The following is a 20,008-nucleotide window of genomic DNA, read 5'->3' on the forward strand; positions in this document are numbered from 1 at the left end:
ATTTATTCATTGAATCCCATTACAGATGGTTGTGAGCCCATGTGGTTGCTGGCAATTGAACTCAGGACCTCTGGAAGAGCAGTCAGTGTTCCTAACCACTGAGCCATCTCTCTACCTCTTTACTTTTTTTTTTAATTAATTGTTTATTTAGCTCTGATCATATGTGGTAGATTTTGTTTAACTGTACAGTAAATTCAGTCTTTTAAAAATTATTGTATGTATACTGGCTGCATGCATATCTGCATGTCTGTGAACTACATGTGCGCCTCACATCCACAGAGGCCAGAAGAGGGCATCAGAATGCCTGGGATTTTTCCATGTGTATGTGAGTGCTTTGAATTGATCCAGTTACCCGGGAAGAACAGCATATGTGCTTAACCACTGAGCCATCAGTCCAGCTCCCCAAATCATTGATTTCAGTGATTAGGACTTGGATAAAAATTTGACAGAAAGATTTTTCTTTATTTCCTTAATGCCTGGTGGGAGTTTGTTTTCTGAGGCTGGGTTTCACTTAGCCTCACATCAAGTGAGCTCAACCTTGCTACATAGCTAAAGCTGGTTCTGAACTCCGAATTTCTGTCTCTACTTCCCAAGTGCTGCAACTGCCGGTTTAAGCCACCGTGCCCTTCTTTCAAGTCATGTATGCCCAACAATTTAAGGTAGAGGAGGTTTAGAATAATCCTAAGGAAAGAAAAGTGGCCAGTACATAAAAGGTTGAAGTCCTGTTGTTTTGGGGTGTCAATGCCCGCGACCAATTCCAAAGTAAGCGCGTTATACTTGTCGGAGTAAGAGAAAGGGACTGAGAATACTTAATAACAGACCCTGAGGGAGGGATCCCAACTACCGCTAAGAGCTAAAATAGGATTACTGAGGCGGAGTAGCTCTGCAATCCCAAGAGATGCGACAGCAAGGATCTGCGCACGCGCACACCCTCCCAGCCACCTCCTCTCCCGCCATCTCCCGGGGCCTTCCTCTTGCCTAGTGTGGGACTGTCCATGGCGCCGCCTGATCTAGTGGGAACATTCCGTGAGGACCGGTGGCCCCTGGCGACGTTTTCCTGAGGTGTTGTCTAGGTTAGAATAGTAGGAGACGTGTGTAAAGCTGCAGAGGCCTGTGTTTGGCTGAGGCGAAGGGATTTGTTGCGTTGAGATGTGCAGGCGCTTCGGAAGCCGCCCTGATGGGGTCCTCTTTGGCAGCTGGCTGTGAGCGGGAGGCCTGAGCTGAGAACAGCAGCAACGCGGAGGGGTCCCTGCTGCGGGCGCACCGCACTATGGAGGAGCTCGACTGCGAGCCCGCAGTAACTGTAAGGACGCCCGGAGAGGCTTGCTTGTCTCACTGTGAGGGTTACGTTTCTTTGGTCACTTCAGGCTTGCCTCCGTACATGTGGGACGCATGCTTTTTCTCTGGACACAGTTGCCACCATCCAGAATGTCAGATCAACTGGGAACTAGGTTAGGGCGGTGGTGGTCCCTAGGCTTCGGGTCCTGTGAATACTGGCCGGGCCGCGGAGGCCCCACTGCATCATCCCTTGTTTCTCTAACCTTTCTGCTTCTCTAGTTTCTCTCCTTGGGCGTTAGAATGAGCTTGGTGTAAGCTCCACATCGTCGCTCCAAGAGCTCAGTTGGCTTCTTCCTCTGGCTCAAAGCTTAATAAGTGCGTAATTTATTCTCACGAGAGACTATAGACCACTTGTTTCTGTCGCTTTGTATTCTATTCCGCTTACATAGAAATATTTTAAGGTGTGTGTATATGTCTGGATATGTGCACAGAACCGTTGGATACCATCTAGGCTGCCTGCCTGAACTATGGTGTCCGCAATCACACTTGGAAGTTGAATGAAAAGAAAGCCCTAACTAGGGCTAACAGTTCCTATGCCTTCTGTTTTACTAGTGGATTCCAGGTGTGAATTCCAAGAAGAAGCAAATGTGTTTTGACTGGGGCCCAGGGGAGATGCTCCTATGTGAAACTTCCTTCAACAAAACAGGTAGGTAGTTCTTGTTCACTTTTGTCTTGGTACATTTGTTGACTATCAGGGGCAGGAAACTGAAGTCATTTGGCAACATTTTTTTATGTTTGAAACTGTTTTTTGTTATTTTGAGACAAGTTACCCCTATATAGTCCTAGTGGGCTTGTCTTTGTGCAACATATGTGGGATTCGGAAACTACGTCTTCCAACCTCGATGTCCAGAGGGCTGGGATTTGAGGTGTGTCACACAACACAAAGTTTTTTTTGTTTTTTTTTTGTTTTTTTTTTTTTAATTCTGTCGTCTGTGCATGGGAGTTTTGTTTGCATGCCTATTGATGCACCACTTCGTGCTTGGTGCCTGCAGAGGCCAAAAGAGATCCCTGGACTCTAGGAACTAGAACTGTATATTTATGTGAGTTGCCATATGCGAGCTTGGAAGAGCTTGGCTGGAAGAGCTGCCTGTGTACGTCTTGTTTGGTCGTCTTTGGTTTCTTGAGATGGTCTGGCTGTCCTGGAACTGGCTCTAGACCACACTGGTTTTGAGCTCAGAAATTATTTGCCCTTTCTTCCTGAGTGTTAGGAATAAAAATATGAAATTTCAGCCAGTGGTCTTAGTCACCAAACCATCTCTTCAGCACCCTTCCTATAATGGACCTTTAGACACGAGCCATATAGCTCAGCTGTGGTGACGCACACTCGCACACCTTTCATCCCAGTACTCCGCAGACAGAAGCAGGTGGATCTGTGAGTTCAAGGCCTGCCTGATCGACAGAATGAATTCTAGATCAGCCAGGGTTACTCAGAGAAACCTTGTCTTGAAAAACCAAAACCAACCAACCAAACAAACAACAAAAAGAAATGAGTCGGACTGTGTTGCCTGCCCCAGCTGAAGGCAAACTCTTGGGTTCAGGCAATGCTTGCAGTCGTAGAATTTTTACTGTGCAGAATAGTTGACGGAGGATAGAGTGTTCCCGGCTGCCTGAGATACGATGCCGAACCCATTCTCAAAAAACCAAGGACGTAGGCTGTCGCTCAGTGATGGCATGGGCAGCATGGGCATGCCCAGGAGGCTTAGGGAGAAGGATTGCTTAGACTAGGACCCCATCTCAGCTCTCCACTTGAAAAACTCTCCTCTTCCTCTTCCTCCTCCTTCTTATTCCTCTTCTTCCTCCTCCCCTTCCTCCTCCTTCTTATTCCTCTTCCTCCTCTTCCTCTTCCTCTTCTTATTTATTTATTTATTTATTTATTTATTTATTTATTATATATAAGTACAGTGTAGCTGTCTTCAGACACACCAGAAGAGGGCATCAGATCCCATTACAGATGGTTGTGAGCCACCATGTGGTTGCTGGGAATTGAACTCAGGATCTCTGGAAGAGCTGTCAGTGCTCTTAACCACTGACTCATCTCTCCAGCACCCCTCTTCTTCTCTTTTATCATAGACCTGGCTTGCTTGGTCTATTGCATGCACTAGTCTTCTCTTTCATTTTAATCCTCCTGTCTCATTCTTCCTCTTGCTGAGTGTGTAGACATGTGCCCCCCATGCTCAGCCAGTTTTTGTGACTAAAAAATTAGAAATACTGCAGTGTTTTCTCTTTGGGGGAAAATGATAGATGTTAAATTAGTTTTTGTTTCCTTTTTCCTGTTTTGTTGCAGACAAATCAGAGAAGGTCCCGAGCTGCCCCTTTATTTATATCATAAGGAAAGATGTCGATGTTTACTCTCAAATTTTGAGAAAACTCTTCAACGAATCCCATGGAATCTTCGTTGGCCTGCAAAGACTTGAGGAAGAACTGTCCGGGAAATCCAGGAAAGCTCAGTGAGTGGTGGGTGCTGGAGCTCTAATGGAGTCGTGGTGAGAGGCACCCTTATCCTCCTGAGTGGCGGAGCGCCTTGGAGAGGATTCCTGGTCTCCAGGGTGCCTTCCCAGGATGTAGTTGTAGGTTGGGGAAATGCTGTTAGAAGACTCGGTGGCTTGGTATATCAACTCTTCGCTGTGGAGTCCTACTTCATTTGTGTGTGTTCCTTGAACACCACCACCCACCAAAGTAAAAAGAATATAAATAACACGACCAAAGAAGCCCTTGATTCGATCTCATTCTTGGAAGAGTTAAAAATGAGGCCGGCAGATGTTCGCTAACGGGCAGCCTGGTCTGCATAGTCAGTTCCAGACCACCCAGAGCTCCATGAGCCAGACTCTGTCTCAAGACAAAAGAAATGTTTATAGGGGTCAGCAGTTGAGGCAAATGGAAATAATTGCCTCTGAGGCTTATGTTTGTGACGAGGAATCAGAATTTGTTTTGCTTCCTTTGAGCGCCCAGCTGCTGAGCCACGTCACTGGGCCTGACCTCCAGGCTAGGATTTGTTTTCCTTTCCTATTTATTTATTCACTTATTTCTTCGGTGTGTCCTTTGCTTGAGCTCCGTAAGTAGATGAAGGTGAAGCTGGGTCTCCTCGAACACCCGGGGTGTGCTCTGCTGACTCAGCCTGTGTGTGTACAAATCTGTGTGTGCTCTGCTGATTCAGCCTGTGTGTGTACAAATCCGTTGTATTCTTGAGTTTCTGGTCCTCTTGCCTCCACTTCTCAAGCTTGGGATCATGGACACGGCTGCCAGGTGTGCTTTCATCAGTGCTTGGGAGCATTGCACTCCGGGCTCTGTGGGGCAGGCATTCGCAGTTGTGGAGGAGCAATGGAGAGCTGCATGCTGCCTTACTGCCTGTGGTTTGCTGGGTCTGCTCTCTTTTTTTGGGGGTGGGGGGGCTGGGGACCGAACCCAGGGCCTTGCGCTTGCTAGGCAAGTGCTCTATCACTGAGATAAATCCCCAACCCCTGGGTTTGCTTTCTTACAGCATCCAGGACCCCCAGCTAGGGGTGGCCCCCCCCATATCGATTACCAACTGAGAAAATATGCCACAGGCCTGACTACAACAGCAGTGCTTTCAGCCTGAGCCGTCCATGCAGACCAGGCGTGGTTTATGTTTAACTGTGTGTGTGTGTGTACACATTGTGCAGGTACCTGTAGAAGCCAGGAGATGGCATTGGATCTCTTGGAACCAAAGTAGTTGTGAGCCACCTGATATGGGTGCTGAGAACTGAACTCTGGCCCTTTCCAACAGTACTACGCTCTCTTAAAATCATTGTGACAGATCTCTAGCCGTTTGTGTGTGTGTGTGTGTGTGTGTGTGTGTGTGTGTGTGTGTGTGTGAGTTTATATATACTGGAGCACTTCACATCTCCTGAAACTGGAGTTGCAGGTTCATGTGAGTCACCTGATGTGGGGATTGGGAACCAAATCTGGTTGTTCCTGCAAGAACAGTCCAGCCGTCTCCTTTTGATTCTTCTCTTTCTAGCATCAAGATATGGTCGATGTCATCTCCTATGTCATTTCATTTTTTTGTAGATTGGTTCGAGTGAGTAAAAATTACCGGTCAGTTATACGTGCCTGTATGGAAGAAATGCACCAGGTTGCAAGTAAGGACCCTGTGTATAACTGAAGTACATTGTCTGGTGCTGTTTGCTCCAGTGGCCTTTCAGGAGGCTGCTCTGCAGTGTGTAACAGGGCCTCGTTTTGATATGTGATAGATGCATCAGTGATCACATGGAAATGGGGGTGGTGGTGGAAGAAACAGCAGGAGTCATGAGAGGTCTGAGGGCAGAGGAGGCGGGATACAGTCAGTTCAGTTGATTGACCTAAGGTGTTTTGTATTCTGCTAGTTGCTGCTAAAGACCCAGCCAGTGGCCGGCAGTTCAGCAGTCAGGTAAGAGGTAGCTGTTCTCATTGTATTGGCAACATTGTGGTTTTTGTGTCCCTAGTGCCTAGGGTGGCTTTGTGGTCACTGTTACAGGAGGCTCTCCTTTCGAGGTGGACCAGCAGCTCTTTGGGATGGCAAGTGTGGCTTTAAAAGTTGGTCTTCCCGTCAAGGTCTAGCCCGTGGGAACACAGGATCTACTTGATAAATACTGGGTTTTCATTTCCTGTGGAAAGATGAGTCCTAACACGTGGTGTTTGTGAGTTGTCATGTGAGATGGAGAACCGAGCTTTTAGGACTGCCGCTCAGTCTCATGAACTCGACATTTTGCTGAGCAGCAAGTGGTTATAATTGAGCAGGGCTAGAAGTTGACATATATGACACTCTTTCCTTAGTAGGATCCCAGTGCTTTTCTAACTAATGATCAGGGGACAATACACTGTCTCTGATAGGCACAGTGTGTTTTTCCCTTCGAGCAAGGGCTGGTGATGACTGAACTGAAGGAGGGTGACGTGGGGATGTCCATCTTCCTAAAGGCAGGGTCCAGGTCTCCTTTATCTTAGTGGGAGCATCTTATAGCAGCCAGCCTTTGCTCTTTCAGTTTTTGCAGTGCCTGGTCTTGGCTCTAGTATCGTAGGTGTGCTAAGTATGTCCACTGTTGCTGGGCTAGAACCTCAGTCGATGTCTCCTGTTAAAAACATATCTGTATTGCGTGTGTGTTTATTGAGTGTGTGTGTGCACAAGTGCACCTGTGCATGCAGAAGTGCACCTGTGGAGGCAGAAGACGGTGCTGAATGTCTGCTCTCACTCTGCTCATTCTCTTTGAACCTGGGGGTTGTGCTTCTTGCCTAGGCTGGACGCCAGCAAGCTTGGGGACCCTCCTTTCTCTGTTCCCTTTGTAACTCAGGCCTCAGTGTGCTCAGGTCTCCAGCTTGTTACACGTGTGCTGCCACCCAAACTCTGCTTCTCATGTCTGCACAGCAGATTCTCTTTTTTTTTTTTTTATGAACTTGAGTATTTCTTATATACATTTCAAGTGTTATTCCCTTTCCCGGTTACCGGGCAAACATCCCCCTCCCCTCCAGATTCTCTTAACTACAGAGCCATCTCCTGCTGTCTGTTGTTGTTGAGACAGGGTCTCAGTCTGTAGCCCAAGCTGGCTGTGGTCTTGTGTTATCTTTCTACTGTAGAAGCTTGAATGCTGGCTTTACAGTATAAGCTACCACACCTGGCCCTGGTCTCTGCTTTTGTTTTTCTTTTTCTTTCTTTCTTTTTTTTTTTTTTTTTTGGTTCTTTTTTTCGGAGCTGGGGACCGAACCCAGGGCCTTGCGCTTCCTAGGCAAGTGCTCTGCCACTGAGACAAATCCCCAACCCCTTGTTTTTCTTTTTTAAATTTAACTTTTCTTTTGTGTGTAGAGGTATTTTGCCTGCATGTCTGTGCATTGTGTTGTGCTGTTCTTGCAGAGGTCAGAAGCAGGTATCATGGAACTGGAGTAACAGATAGTTGTTGGAAATCAAACCAAGGCCTTTTGCCAGAGCAGCCAGGGCAGCCAGTGCTCTTCACTGCTGAGATCTTCTTTAGCATCTGGCGCAGCCTTTAATAGCCTCTTTCCTAAGTTTCAGTCCTTGGCATATGGACTAACTGACTGACTGACTGGCCTATCTACCTAAAGTCCTGATCCCCTCCATTCCGAGTGCTGGGATTACAGGCCAGACAGGCATGGAGCCCTTGGTGCTCCTGTCTAGGTCTCCTGGGTGCCAGGTTTAAGGTGTGTGGGCCACTGTCCTGGTTCTAACTTCCCAATTTTGTTTTACTTTTCTTATTGACAGACTTTCTCAAAATTACCTTTTCTTTTTACTCAAATGAGGCGCCTTCTTAACCCACAATCCATCAAGAGCATCCGTGTGATATGCTAGTTTACTTTTCTAATTCACCTTAAAATAAAATCACCAGTGTTAGCATTCTGCAGGTTTTTATCTCCCTATCTGACATCTTCTGCTGGGCTGCCTGGTGGGAACTCCTGCTGTAGGAGTGCTGGTGACTGGGGGGTGTTTCAGGTAAACTACATAGTGACTGAGGGATGTCTCAGGTAAGCTGGCCTCTTTTCTCCTTAGGTCTCCATTTTGTCAGCCATGGAGCTTATTTGGAACCTGTGCGAGATTCTTTTCATTGAAGTAGCTCCAGGTAACGCCAGTTTGTTTGTTTCATGTAGCCTGTTAGGCCAGGCTAGCTCTGTATAGCATCACAGGGTCCCTGCCATACTCTGTCCTTCTTAGTTGCAGGGAATAAACCCCTCTCCAGTCAGGGCTTCTGCTTTAAATTCGTATCAGCGTCTGTACTTTGGGTGAGGGGAACATGCTGCAGATGAAGCTGGGATCTTTTGTGTGACAAGAGTCTCTCCTCAGCTGGACCTCTCCTCCTCCATCTTCTTGACTGGGTCCGACTGCACGTGTGCGAGGTGGACAGTTTGTCAGCAGATGTCCTGGGCAGTGACCACCCAAGCAAGCATGAGAGCTTCTGGAACTTGGTGAGTGTGCGGGACTGCAGTCGGCTGACTGGGAGGACCTGCTCCAGCTGCGGCTCAGCTCTCTGGGTGTGTGATTGTAGAGTAGGTTTTCCATCTTCCCTTCTGCTCCAGAGCAGTTAAAAACTAGTTTAGCATGGAGAGGGAGCTTGGTAAACTCCTGACCAGGAGGCTTTGTTTGTAGATCTGAGGGAGAGAAGGTATGAAGATACTAAGTGGCTGAGGAGACTGAGGAGAGGTGGGGTGCAGAAGACACAAGTGGTCATTTTGAGGTGGGAGGATACTCTCGGGCAGCAGTTACCAACCTGTCAGATCCTTACATTACTACTCATGGACAGCAGCAAGGAAATGACTCCGTGGCTGGAAGTCACCCCAGCATGAGCTGTGTGAAGGCTCATGCATTAGGAAGGGTGAGGTGCGCTGACAAGGGGCTTGAGGGCATTGTAGTGAATGCCCGCATAGCATCTGGGAGAGCAAGATCTCCAGCACCTCAAGAGGAGAAAGTATCCTGTTTGGTTTCTTCGTTGGATTATTTTGTTGAATTTATACATTTTAATTCACGGCTTCTTTGTGTAGGCTTATCTGCCCTACCAGGCTGCCCTGGAACCCACAGAGGTCCACCTGCCTCTGCCTCCTAACTGCTGGGATTAAAGGCGTGGCCACCACTGCCCCATTTTTCTTCCTCCTTGAGACAGGGTATCTCTGTGTAGCCCTGGCTGTCCTGTTACTAGCTTTGGTTTGCTTTTTGAGACAAGGTCTCTCTATGTAGCCCTGCTGGCCTGGAGCTCATTTCTAATCCAGGCTGGCCTCACCTCCTGAATGCTGGGATTATTTATGTGCAGACTGCGTCTGCTTTCTCATTAGCCTTGACACGGGGTCTTCATTACCTCGTATTTCAGAGGCAGTATAGCGACTCTCAGAACATAGGATAGTCAGGTACTGGAGGTAGAGTTTAGTAGGAGAGTACTTGACCAGCATGCACTGGTCCCTATGCCCACCACCACAAAAGGAACACAGTTGGCCGGGAGGGTGTGAGAGAAAGGTGGGCAGGTGGGTGATCTGGTGAAAGAGAGGACTGGTATGTGCTGACTAGGTCATGGAGATAGGAGTCTGGAATTCAAGGAGGGAAGTCTACCAGAAGGGGAAATTTGGGGGATTTGAGTACATACAATCAGGTGATGTGTGTGACTATAAGTGTTTTGTATATTTTACATAAATCCACAGTATAATCAGTTCATTGTTTATGGGCATTAGAGCTGCCCTGAACCAAACTGCTGAACCCTGAAGCATTGCTCATAGTTCCACTAAGCCTCTGGTCACCTTGTGTTTGGGGTGCTTATGCATGGTGAGAAAGCTTTCCTCTGTTACCGAGCTTCATCCCCAGACCCTCAGCACAGTATTATCAACTGGGGAGATGGCACGCGTATTAATGGTTGCAGTTATTTGGTGGTTGAAGTTGGAGTAGCACTTGAACTCAGGGTCAGAGACAGCCTGGGCAATATTGTGAGATCATGTCTCAGCCAGCACTGTACGTACCAACCTTTGGTTTTTTTTTTTTTTTTTTTGGTTCTTTTTTTTTTCGGAGCTGGGGACCGAACCCAGGGCCTTGCGCTTCCTAGGTAAGCGCTCTACCACTGAGCTAAATCCCCAGCCCCTTTTTTTTTTAAGATTTATTTATTTTATGTATATGAGTGCACTGTAGCTGTCTTCAGACACACCAGAAGGGGGCATCAGATCCCATTACAGATGGTTGTGAGCCACCATGTGGTTGCTGGGATTTGAACTCAGAACCTCTGGAAGAGCAGACAGTGCTCTTAACCACTGAGCCATCTCTCCAGTGCGCCCCCCCCCCTTTTTATTGTAAAGATTAATCAGTTTCAGATTATGGTAGCACTCACCTTTAGTCCCAGCTCACCTTTAGAACTCAAGAGCGAGACCGATCTCTGAGTTCAAGTCCAGCTTGTTCTACAGAGAGTTCCAGGATAGTCAGGGATATACAGAGAAATCCTGTCTCAACAAAGCAGCCAATCAGTCAATAAAAGATTAATGTGCTTTCAGTCATGGGTGTATATGTTATGCATGTGAACCATGTGTGTGCTTGGTGACTGCGTGGGCCAAAGAGGCTATCTGAGCCTGGAAAATTGGGGCTGTAGGTAACTGAACTGCCGTGTAGGTGCTGAATCTCGGTCCTCTGCAAGGACAGAGAGAACACTTAACTACTGAGTCTATTTTTTGTTGTTCATTTGTTTTTTTGCTCTTTTGAGACGGGAACTCAGATGGCCTTGACTGCCATTGAGCCAGGCATGAGCTTGAATGTCTGATCTTTCTGCTTACAAGCATTTGCCACTCTTTGAGTTTAATGTGATGTTGGGGATGACCAGGACCTGGTGGACATATCTAAGCTCATAGCATTGTGTGGTGTATGTTTCTGCTTACAGGAGGCCCCTGTGTGGGCCTGTGTTCACTTGTTTGTTTGCTTGTGTGAGTTTCTGATGTTTTGAGAGAAAGTCTCTTTTTTTTTTTTCTTTTTTTTTTTTTTCTTTTTTTTTTTTCTTTTTTCTTTTTTCTGGAGCTGGGGACCGAACCCAGGGCCTTGCGCCTGCTAGGCAAGTGCTCTACCACTGAGCTAAATCCCCAATCCCCTGAGAGAAAGTCTCACACCATGTTGGCCACTCATGGCAATTGTTCTTCAGCTTCTCAAATAGTAGGATTACACATGTAAGCCACCATGTTTGGCTCTCAGTAGGGGTGTGTGTGTGTGTGTGTGTGTGTGTGTGTGTGTGTGTGTGTGTGTGTGTTAAGGTGGACTGTGCTGCCACTGCGCTGTATTTCTGAGTGGACCTGCATGGCTGTGCCCGACTACTGACTCCTGTTTGCCCCTTGCTGTGCTGACCGCTGTGTGCCCCACACTGACAGGTCTGTACAGGATAGAACTTGTATAGAACTCAGGTCCTTGCTTACAAAATATGAGCTTTTCTGACTGGGTCATCTCCCAGCCTGGTTTCTTCTTTTCCACTGAAAAGGTTTGTGGCAGTTTTATACATGTTTGTGATGAAGTTTGGGGTTGCACGTACTGCTCAGCGATCAAGAGCACGTACTGGCTGCTCTCGCAAAGGACCAAGTTCAGTTGGTCACTACCTGTGTTGTGTGTTTGTAAGTTCAGTTCCTCTGTCCTCTGCAGGTACCTGCACTTGTGCACATACCCCAAACCCCATCTACATACATACATACATACATACATACATACATACATACATACATACACTTTAAGGAAAAAAATAGTGGTTTTGAAACAGGGTTTCTCTGCATAGCCTTGGCTATTCTGGAGCTCACTCTGTAGACAAGGCTGGCTTAGAATTTATGGAGATCCAGTTGCGTCTGCCTCCCAAGTGCTCGGATTAAAGGCATGCACCACCATGCCCAGCTAAAAAATTTTTTTAAATAGTGAATTTTATTAATTTTCTTTTTCTTTATTTGCTTTTGCAATAGGGTTTTTCCATGTAGTGCTGGCTGCTTAGAACTCGTTCTGTAGAGCAGGCTGGCCTCTCTTCTGTAAGAGCTGTCTGCTTCTGTCTGTTGAGTTTGGAAGTTAAAGGCGAGCACCACCACCTGGCTTGAGTTGTAGTCATTTTCCTTGTCCTTTCCCTCTCACCCTCTTTCTCTCCCACTGAAGCCCTTCTTCCTGAGGTGTCTCCCTCCTGCTTTCCCATCTTTGTGTCTGCCCCTGATTTTCATTAGGGCTGCTTGCGTGAGTGGCAGGGTATTGACTGGAGTGTGGGGATTTCGCAGTGGCTGTACAACCGAGGGAAGTGACCTCCTATTTGGTGTCTGGTTTTCAGTGTGGACATGTGCTTTAAAGTCTTCTGTCTTCTCCATACATGATTTGCAAGTATTTTCTCATTTTCTTATAGGTAACACTTGACCGTAACGAGATAATCCAACTGACTTAGGGTTTCTTCTTCCTCTTTCGTCGTTGTTTTGTTTTGTGTCAGGTGTTATCTGGGTATCCTGCTCTGGAGACCAGACTGGCCTCAAACTTAGAGAGATCCACCTTCCTCTGTCTTCCTAGTGCTGGGATTTAAAGGCCCACCAGTGCTCAGCTTTAATCAGTGTTTCTATTGCTGTGATAAATACCATGACCAAAGCAAGGTCAGGAGGAAATGGCTTATTTGGCTTACATTTCAGCATAGCTGTTTATCATTGAAAGAAGTCAGAGCGAGAATCTGGAGACAGGAGCTGATGCAGAGGCCATGGACAGCGCTGCTTCTTGCTTGCTCCTCATGGTTTGCTCACCCTGCTTTCTGAGAGAACTCAGGACCACCAGCCTAGGGATGGCACCACTCACAATGTGCTGGGCCCTTTCCGTCAGTCACTGATTAAGAAAACGCTCTCTACGGACTTGCGTGCAGCCTGATCTTACTGAGACTTTTTTTTAGTTGAGGTTCCTGCCTCTCTGATTGACTATAGGCTATGCTGAGCTGACCTAAAACCAGCCAGCATAGGGTCTCATGGAGAGTTGGTGCCAGAAGGGAGGAGTTTTTGTTGACTTAGGGTCAGGCAGCCTGGAGAACTCAGCATTTTTAGTGTTGAGCCTTCTGCTAAACAGATGTCGCACATCTCTTTGCAGGTGACCGTCTTGGTGCTTCAGGGCCGGCTGGATGAGGCCCGACAAATGCTGTCCAAAGAAGCTGATGCCAGCCCCTCTTCTGCAGGCATGTGCCGCGTCCTTGGGGATCTGATGAGGACAATGCCCATTCTCAGTGTATGTGGGAGCTGCTTGGTCTTGAGAGGTAGGGATCGGCGCATGTAGGTCTGGATAGCTTAGAGTCTCACAGCCAGTCTCTCCCTCAGCCTGGCAACACTCAGACGCTGACAGAGTTGGAGCTGAAGTGGCAGCACTGGCGTGAGGAGTGTGAGCGACACTTGCAAGACAACACATTTGCAGCCAACCCCCATCTGGAGTCTCTCTGCAAGGTGTGGGACAGGTCAGGGCGGGCATGGGGACCTGCCTTGGGACCCAGGCATTGAAAAGCTGGCTTCTCCTTGGAGAGGGCTATTAAGTCACTTGGCTGTGGAAGAGGGAACTTTGTACTTCTCGAACTGAGACCCATGGCTTGATGACTCATAGGAAATCTTCCCTATGAGGACAGAGCTCAGAGAATGTCTTTCTCCAGATCATGCTGGGGGATGAGGCCACCTTGTTGGAGCAGAAGGAGCTTATGAGCAACTGGTACCATTTCTTAGTGACTCGGCTGCTGTATTCCAACCCCACAGTGAAGCCCACTGACCTGCACTTGTACGCCCAGGTGAGTGACAGTGACAGTGACTTCCTGGCTTGCTAGTTCTCAGTGTGGTCTCCATGTAACGGGGAGGCCTGTCTACTCCAGTCCTTTGGGAAAGAGCTCCTCTCTAGACTCCCCACAGCAGTCTGGCCCTTCCCTCCCCCTCAAGTCTCTGCTTCCACTTGGAGACTGACTAGGTGTTCCCTTTCCACAGTCCAGCCTGGACATGTTTCTTGGAGGTGAGAGCAGTCCAGAACCACTGGACAACATCTTGATGGCTGCCTTTGAATTCGACATTCACCAAGTGATCAAGGAGTGCAGGTAGGACACGCCTAATTATAACTTCTTTTTGACGTGGTCTCTCTATGTACCTCTGACTGTCCTGGAACTCTCTGTGTAGTTCAGGCTGACCTCCAATTCTGCTTGCTTCTTTCTGCCTCCTGTGTTGGGAGTAAAGGCATGCACACCACACTGGCTCCTTTGCACTGTTTTCAGGGGTCTGGTTGAGCCATTGAACACAGCAGCCTTCCACTCCCTTCCTTCTGCATGGGGCGTGCTATGCTCTTCTTACACCTTCTTCCTGGTTTCTATTAATTGTTGTGTGCAGGGCTGGTTTACACTGGTGTGTGTGTGTGTGTGTGTGTGTGCGTGCGTGCGTGTGTGCGTGCGCGCGTGTGTGCGTGCGTGTGGTGGTGGGGGCTGTGTGTACGCCCTGCCCTGTGTCTGTGCGGGTTACCGTGCCTTGTGAAAGCCTCAGCTTTAGCTCCTTCACATTGACTTCTCGAGCCAGAAGCTTGATGTCTCTCCCAGGCTCACGTATTGGCTAGCGAGCTCTAGGATCCCTTTGTCCATTCCTCAGGGCCCTGTGGGAGGGAGGCAGCCGCAGCTCCCCCTGGCCTATTTCCTGGTGTGGTCCCGCTTACAGAGCAAGTGTCCTTAGGCACCAACCATCTCCCTGGCCTGTTTTGTTCTTTGGGGCTAGCTTAGTGTTGACTATGTAGGCCAGGTTGGCCTTGAAATTTCAAAAAAGTCTCCAAGGATTACAGGTAGGGAGTACCTACCTACCTTTTCACCTGTATTTCTGTAGGTCTGCTGGTTTGTACTTTTTGTCAAATAGAAACTTACTTTCTTCACAGTTTTAGAGGCTAGAAGTCTAAGGGGAAGCTGGGAGGTTGTTGTGTGATGGCTGTGCCCTGCTTTAGTGACAACTCATTGTTGGTTTTATGAGACAATCTCTCGCCTTTGCTTAGCTGTAAAGCCAGGCAGGCCAGCAATGCTGCCTCAGCCCTCCAAGTGCTAGCGCTATGATTACAGGTCTGAGCCAGAGGGGAGGAAGGCCCTGCCTCAGATGGCGGAAAGGGAAAGACAGCAGGACAGAGCCTATTAAGCTCCTTTGTAAAATGGCTGCATTTTATTTGTGAGGGAAGAATTATTCTTACCCCCCAAAGCCCTGTCTGTCTATAACTGTCCTCAGAGCCAGTTAGGACTGCCCAGGCCTCCTGCTTGACCATGTGCAAACAGATAGTGGCTTCTTCTGAGGAGTTGGATTTCACTGGAGTGTGAAAGCTGCCTTATTTATTCTTGTTTCCGTTTCAAACTAGCATTGCAGGAAGTGACATTGATAGGAAATAGCAAGGCTTGATAGCTCATGTTTACAATAATCCTAGCACCTGGAAGGCTGAGGAGTGAAGGATCAGGAGCTCAAAGGCCAGCCTCTACTACATCAAAAGTTCAAGGATAGCCTGGGCTGTACGAGACCCTATCTTAAAAAAAAAAAAAGGAAAGGAAAAAGAAAATGTATACAGGATATGAGAGTTCATTTAGCAGGAAAACGGTGTTTGACACCAAGCCTGAAAAGTTTGGTTACCAGAGAGTACATGGAGGAAAGAGAGCTGACTTGGCCATGTGTGCTGTGCTCTTGGTGTGTACTTGCATGCACGTGCACTCAGACACACAGATCATGTCTAAAACTGTGTGAACTTAGTGGTAGGCAGCTGCCGAGCTCACATCCACTTCAGAGGAGAGCGCCTCCTTCAGCATCTCAGTCTCAGCGAGTCCGGCTGTCAAACTGTCATCTCCACAAGCTGTGGATTGGCAGCCCTCTCCCCGAGCATGGTCATCGCAGTGACCCTTAACTGAAGTAGGGAGTGTCCAACAGAACAAAGCAAAAGGAAGCCTTCCTGGCTGGTGGAGTAGTTCATCCAATTGGGGAAGTGGAGATAGGAGGATCAGAAGTTCAAGTCCAACCTTGGCTACATAGGGAGTTTGATCCCTGAGTTATCTGGAAACCCTGCCTTGGAAAACCAAGACTGTGCTAGGTGAGGTGTCACGTGCCTTCAGTCCTAGCACTTGGGAAGCAGAGGCAGGGGATCTCTGGGAATTCTCAGTTAAGGCAGGAACAAATGAGAAATTTCCCAAGAGTCTCCCTATGTGGGATTAAAGCTTCTGGCTATTTGTGTTGTATTGCGAACTGTATTGCAGCCTGCTGAGACCAGAGGAAACTGGAGTGGCAGCAGATAGCCCAGCTTAGTGCTAAGTTCCCTGACTGGATTACCCTTCTGCTACCATGTGGGTTTTCTGAGGGCTTTCATTGTGGTTGAGGCAGAAGTTGTGCTTGACACATAATTAAGGTTAGCCTTGAACTCTTGATCTTCTTGCCTCTACTTTCAAGGAATCAGGATTACCTATGTGCCACACTTGGCTTTATTGTTGTGTGTGTGTGTGTGTGTGTGTGTGTGTGTGTGTGTGTGTGTGTGTGTGTGTGTGTGTTTCTATTATCTGGGTGCTGGGGATCAGACTCAGGTCATCGTGTTTGCCCTCAGCCCTTTCTCTGTTCAACTCTTCTGCAAACATAGGCTCCGTGGGTTTCCTCGTCTGTCATGTGTTGCTGACTTCTGTCCCTTCCCCTGACCATTTTGCCTTGGTGTCTGGATTTGCAGCATTGCCCTGAGCAACTGGTGGTTCGTAGCTCACCTCACAGACCTTTTGGATCACTGCAGACTCCTCCAGTCACACAATCTCTAGTAAGTTGGCCAGATGCACTGACTCTTTCTCACATCACCAGGCTTGAGGGGCACCAGAAGAGCAGGTTACTGAGAAACAAAATGGGCAGGCTTGCAGTTGGTCTTTTTTTTTTGTTTTTTTTTTTTTTTGTTTTGTTTTTCCAGTTTTGGTTCTAACATGAGAGAATTCCTCCTTCTGGAATATGCCTCAGGACTGTTTGCTCATCACAGGTAGGAAGGCCCCACAAACAGTACTGACCTTGTGGATGCCAGGAAGCTTCTGTTCTGCCTTGGTTCTGAGGGAGGGCTCAGACGGGTCAGGAAGACAGCCCGTGTGGCCTCTCAACATGTACGTTCCTCCCACCTTAGCCTGTGGCAGCTGGGGGTGGATTACTTTGACTACTGCCCGGAGCTGGGCCGAGTTTCCTTGGAGCTGCACATTGAGCGGATTCCTCTCAACACAGAGCAGAAAGCTTTGAAGGTGCTGAGGATTTGTGAGCAGCGGCAGATGACTGAACAAGGTGATGAGACACTTCCCCAGCCTGTCTCCTGGGCTGTCAGGGCATCCCTGCGCATGTGACAGCATGTGACTTCTGCACACTGGAGAGATGGTATCAGGAGGAAGCAGCAGGAATAGGTGTCAGCAGCTTTCTACCCATCCCATCCTCCCACTGCTTACTGAGAATCACTCGCACACTTAAACCATTCTTGGAAGCCCATGGTACTCAAGATGTAAAAGGAAGATAAGAATCTGTGGTCTCAGGACAGATAACTGTGGGACTATTAATGTGGAGGAAAACCAAGACTTTTTTTGCCACCCAAACACACACTCAGAAAGCCAGTCTAGTGAGTGGGTCATTTGTGGTGTGAGCAAAGGAAAGACTAAACTGAAGTTTCTGGTTTCCTCCCTTAGCTGTCTAGTCAGTACTTTAGATTATAGGAAGGCTACTGTAGGAAGGCCAAGCCTGTCTCCACAGGAGGGATTCTAAATTGCAAGCTTTTTACCTTTTGTCTTTTCTCCTGCAAAGTTGGAAGCATCTGTAAGATCTTGGCCATGAAGGCTGTTCGTAATAATCGCTTGGGCTCAGCCCTCTCCTGGAGCATCCGCGCCAAAGATGCTGCCTTCGCCACACTCGTGTCCGACAGGTAGGAAGCTTTGTGGTTGGTAGAGTTGAGCAGGGCCTACCATGGCTGTTGTAACCTTTGGGTTGGGCCCTGCAGATTCCTCCGGGATTACTGTGAAAGAGGCTGCTTTTCTGACTTGGATCTCATTGACAATCTGGGGCCAGCCATGATGCTCAGTGACCGACTGACATTTCTGGGTGAGTCTCTGTATTCTTTCCCCTAGGTACACCAGAGCAGGTGCTTGGGGACATGGAAGACAGCCAGCCTCTGCATGTGTTAGCTTTTGCAGAATTTGATAACATTTTATTTTCCAGTAATTCCAAAGTTAGGGAAATGAAGATGTAGCATGATAAAATGATACATTTTATATACACTTTTCATACTTATTTTTGTTTTAAAGTTAGGGTCACACTGTGTACATCTGGCTGCCCTGGAAATCCTATGTGGACCGACCAGCCTAGCCTTTAACACAGAGAAGTCTGTGTGCCTTTCTCCCCAAGGCTGGGACTATGGGCCTGGGAGTTTGGCATGGTGTCCATGTCCTGTGTCCCACCACACTCCCACCAGAGTTTCTCACTGCTTGTGTGAGCTGGAAGTGAGCTGCAGGAAGAGGTTAATGTCTCCCTCAATCTCCTATACTTCACTAGGATTCACGGAGTATTTTAATCTTTTATTTATTTATTTATTTATTTATTTATTTATTTATTTATTTTTGGAGCTGAGGACCGAACCCAGGGCCTTGTGCTTGCTAGGCAAGCACTCTACCACTGAGCTAAATCCCCAACCCCTAATCTTTTTAAATTTGTTTTGTGTATGTGTGTTCACCATATATAGGCCTGGTGTTTGCAGAAGCCAGAAGAGGGTCCCATGGGACTGGAGTTAGTTGTGAGCTGGCATGTGGGTGTCGGGCATTGAATTCAGGGCTTTTGTTCAAGAACAGTTAGTATGATTAACAGAACCATCTTTCCAGCACTTTTGTCTCTTACAGTCTACTGCCCTACGGATTTGGTGCTCATAAAGATCTGTCCTTGAATCCTACATTTATCTGTAAACTTGAGACTGTTCCAGAAACATTTACCATGTGGATAGAGTTCGAGTTTAAAGCCACGAGAGCTTTGCTAAGTATCAGGTAAGTGGAGTGAATTCTCAGGCGAGCTCATTCCGCTCAACAGGAAAGTACCGGGAGTTCCACAGACTGTACGGGGAGAAGCGCTTTGGTGATGCTGCTTCTCTTCTGCTGTCCCTCATGACCTCTCAGATTGCACCCCGTTCTTTCTGGATGACTCTGCTCACAGATGCCCTTCCTCTTTTGGAACAGAAGCAGGTAAGACTTCATTGCCTTTGGTCTTCCTCAGCTTGGCTCTGTAGCCGTACAGCAGCTCATCTATGCCTCCTAAGTAGTACTGTGTGTTCTGTCCATGTCCAGTATCAGTAAGATGCCATCTACCAAGTGTTCAGCCTCACTGGAGGGATGGTTGTCAGACTAGGAGCCGCAGCCCAGGGCTCTGTATCCAGATATTTCTTCCCAAAGACTTTGGACCCAGGCCTAGACGTTAACAGCCTCTTTCCCCTCCCTAGGTGATTTTTTCAGCAGAGCAGACCTACGAGCTGATGCGATGCCTGGAAGACTTGGCCTCCAGAAGGCCAGAGTGTGGTGAGCCCGACGCCCAGCGACTGCAGGTCATTTCGAACTCCTGGGGAGATGATTCCGTGTTAAAGTGGGAAGACTTTCTGTCTCAAGACTTCTTCCACTATCCTGTGATCCTGAAACATTACCCTCTCACAGATTCAGGTCCCTTTTAGTTATTAACCTGTTTTGAAACACCGACTTTTAGGAACCAGTCATCTCACTTCAGAGCCAAACTTAGTATACTAGACTGGTCTTAGTCTGGACCTGTGATTGCTCTGTGCTCTCTGGAACGATGCCTGTTGCCCCTCACACTGCTTTTCTTCCCTTTAGGATGACGACATAGAGACCACCAAGGTGGAGATGCTGAGACTAGCTCTTGCCCGGAATCTTGCTCGGGCAATTATAAGGGAAGGCTCACTGGAGGGTTCCTGAGAGAAGCTGAGGACAGCTGCAGTGTAGTAACTTTGTATGGCAATGTAAATAGATTTTAAAATAAATTGTTTTGCAAATATATGATCAGTCATCAATCCGACCAAGGTGGTTTTTAATTGTCTACCCTGAACCTGACGTGACAAAATAAACATTTGTTTTTGAGATGAGATTTCCACACCACCTCACAGGCTAGCCATGTTCAAGCAGCATGTTCCCACTCTTGGCTTATGAGTGGATTGATAGAGAATGGCCCTACTCCATCTCATCAGAGAAGCCAGAGACCCACAGGACTGGTA

The 20,008-nt window shown here is 47.7% G+C and overlaps 1 protein-coding gene across 2 annotated transcripts; it reads left to right on the top strand.

Annotated features, from left to right (window-relative positions):
* Nucleotides 1-1,053: 1,053 nt before the first annotated feature.
* Nup85 (nucleoporin 85) lies at nt 1,054-19,793 on the top strand. Of its 2 annotated transcripts, NM_001025401.1 has the most exons (19): nt 1,248-1,303; nt 1,891-1,984; nt 3,623-3,785; nt 5,368-5,438; nt 5,682-5,725; nt 7,832-7,901; nt 8,123-8,244; nt 12,869-13,003; nt 13,093-13,215; nt 13,416-13,547; nt 13,738-13,844; nt 16,463-16,546; nt 16,691-16,756; nt 16,895-17,046; nt 17,554-17,671; nt 17,747-17,847; nt 18,823-18,974; nt 19,229-19,330; nt 19,611-19,793. In NM_001025401.1, exons 1-19 carry the CDS (start codon nt 1,271-1,273, stop codon nt 19,710-19,712), a joined length of 1,971 nt encoding a protein of 656 aa, NP_001020572.1. In that variant the 5' UTR covers nt 1,248-1,270; the 3' UTR covers nt 19,713-19,793. The 2 variants fall into 2 exon arrangements, with proteins under 2 accessions (XP_063124852.1, NP_001020572.1); XM_063268782.1 differs by having other exon boundaries at nt 1,054-1,303; nt 19,229-19,791.
* The last annotated feature ends 215 nt before the right edge of the window (nt 19,794-20,008 follow it).

This window comes from Rattus norvegicus, chromosome 10 (assembly GCF_036323735.1).
Source record: "Rattus norvegicus strain BN/NHsdMcwi chromosome 10, GRCr8, whole genome shotgun sequence".
Classification (NCBI taxonomy): domain Eukaryota; kingdom Metazoa; phylum Chordata; class Mammalia; order Rodentia; family Muridae; genus Rattus; species Rattus norvegicus.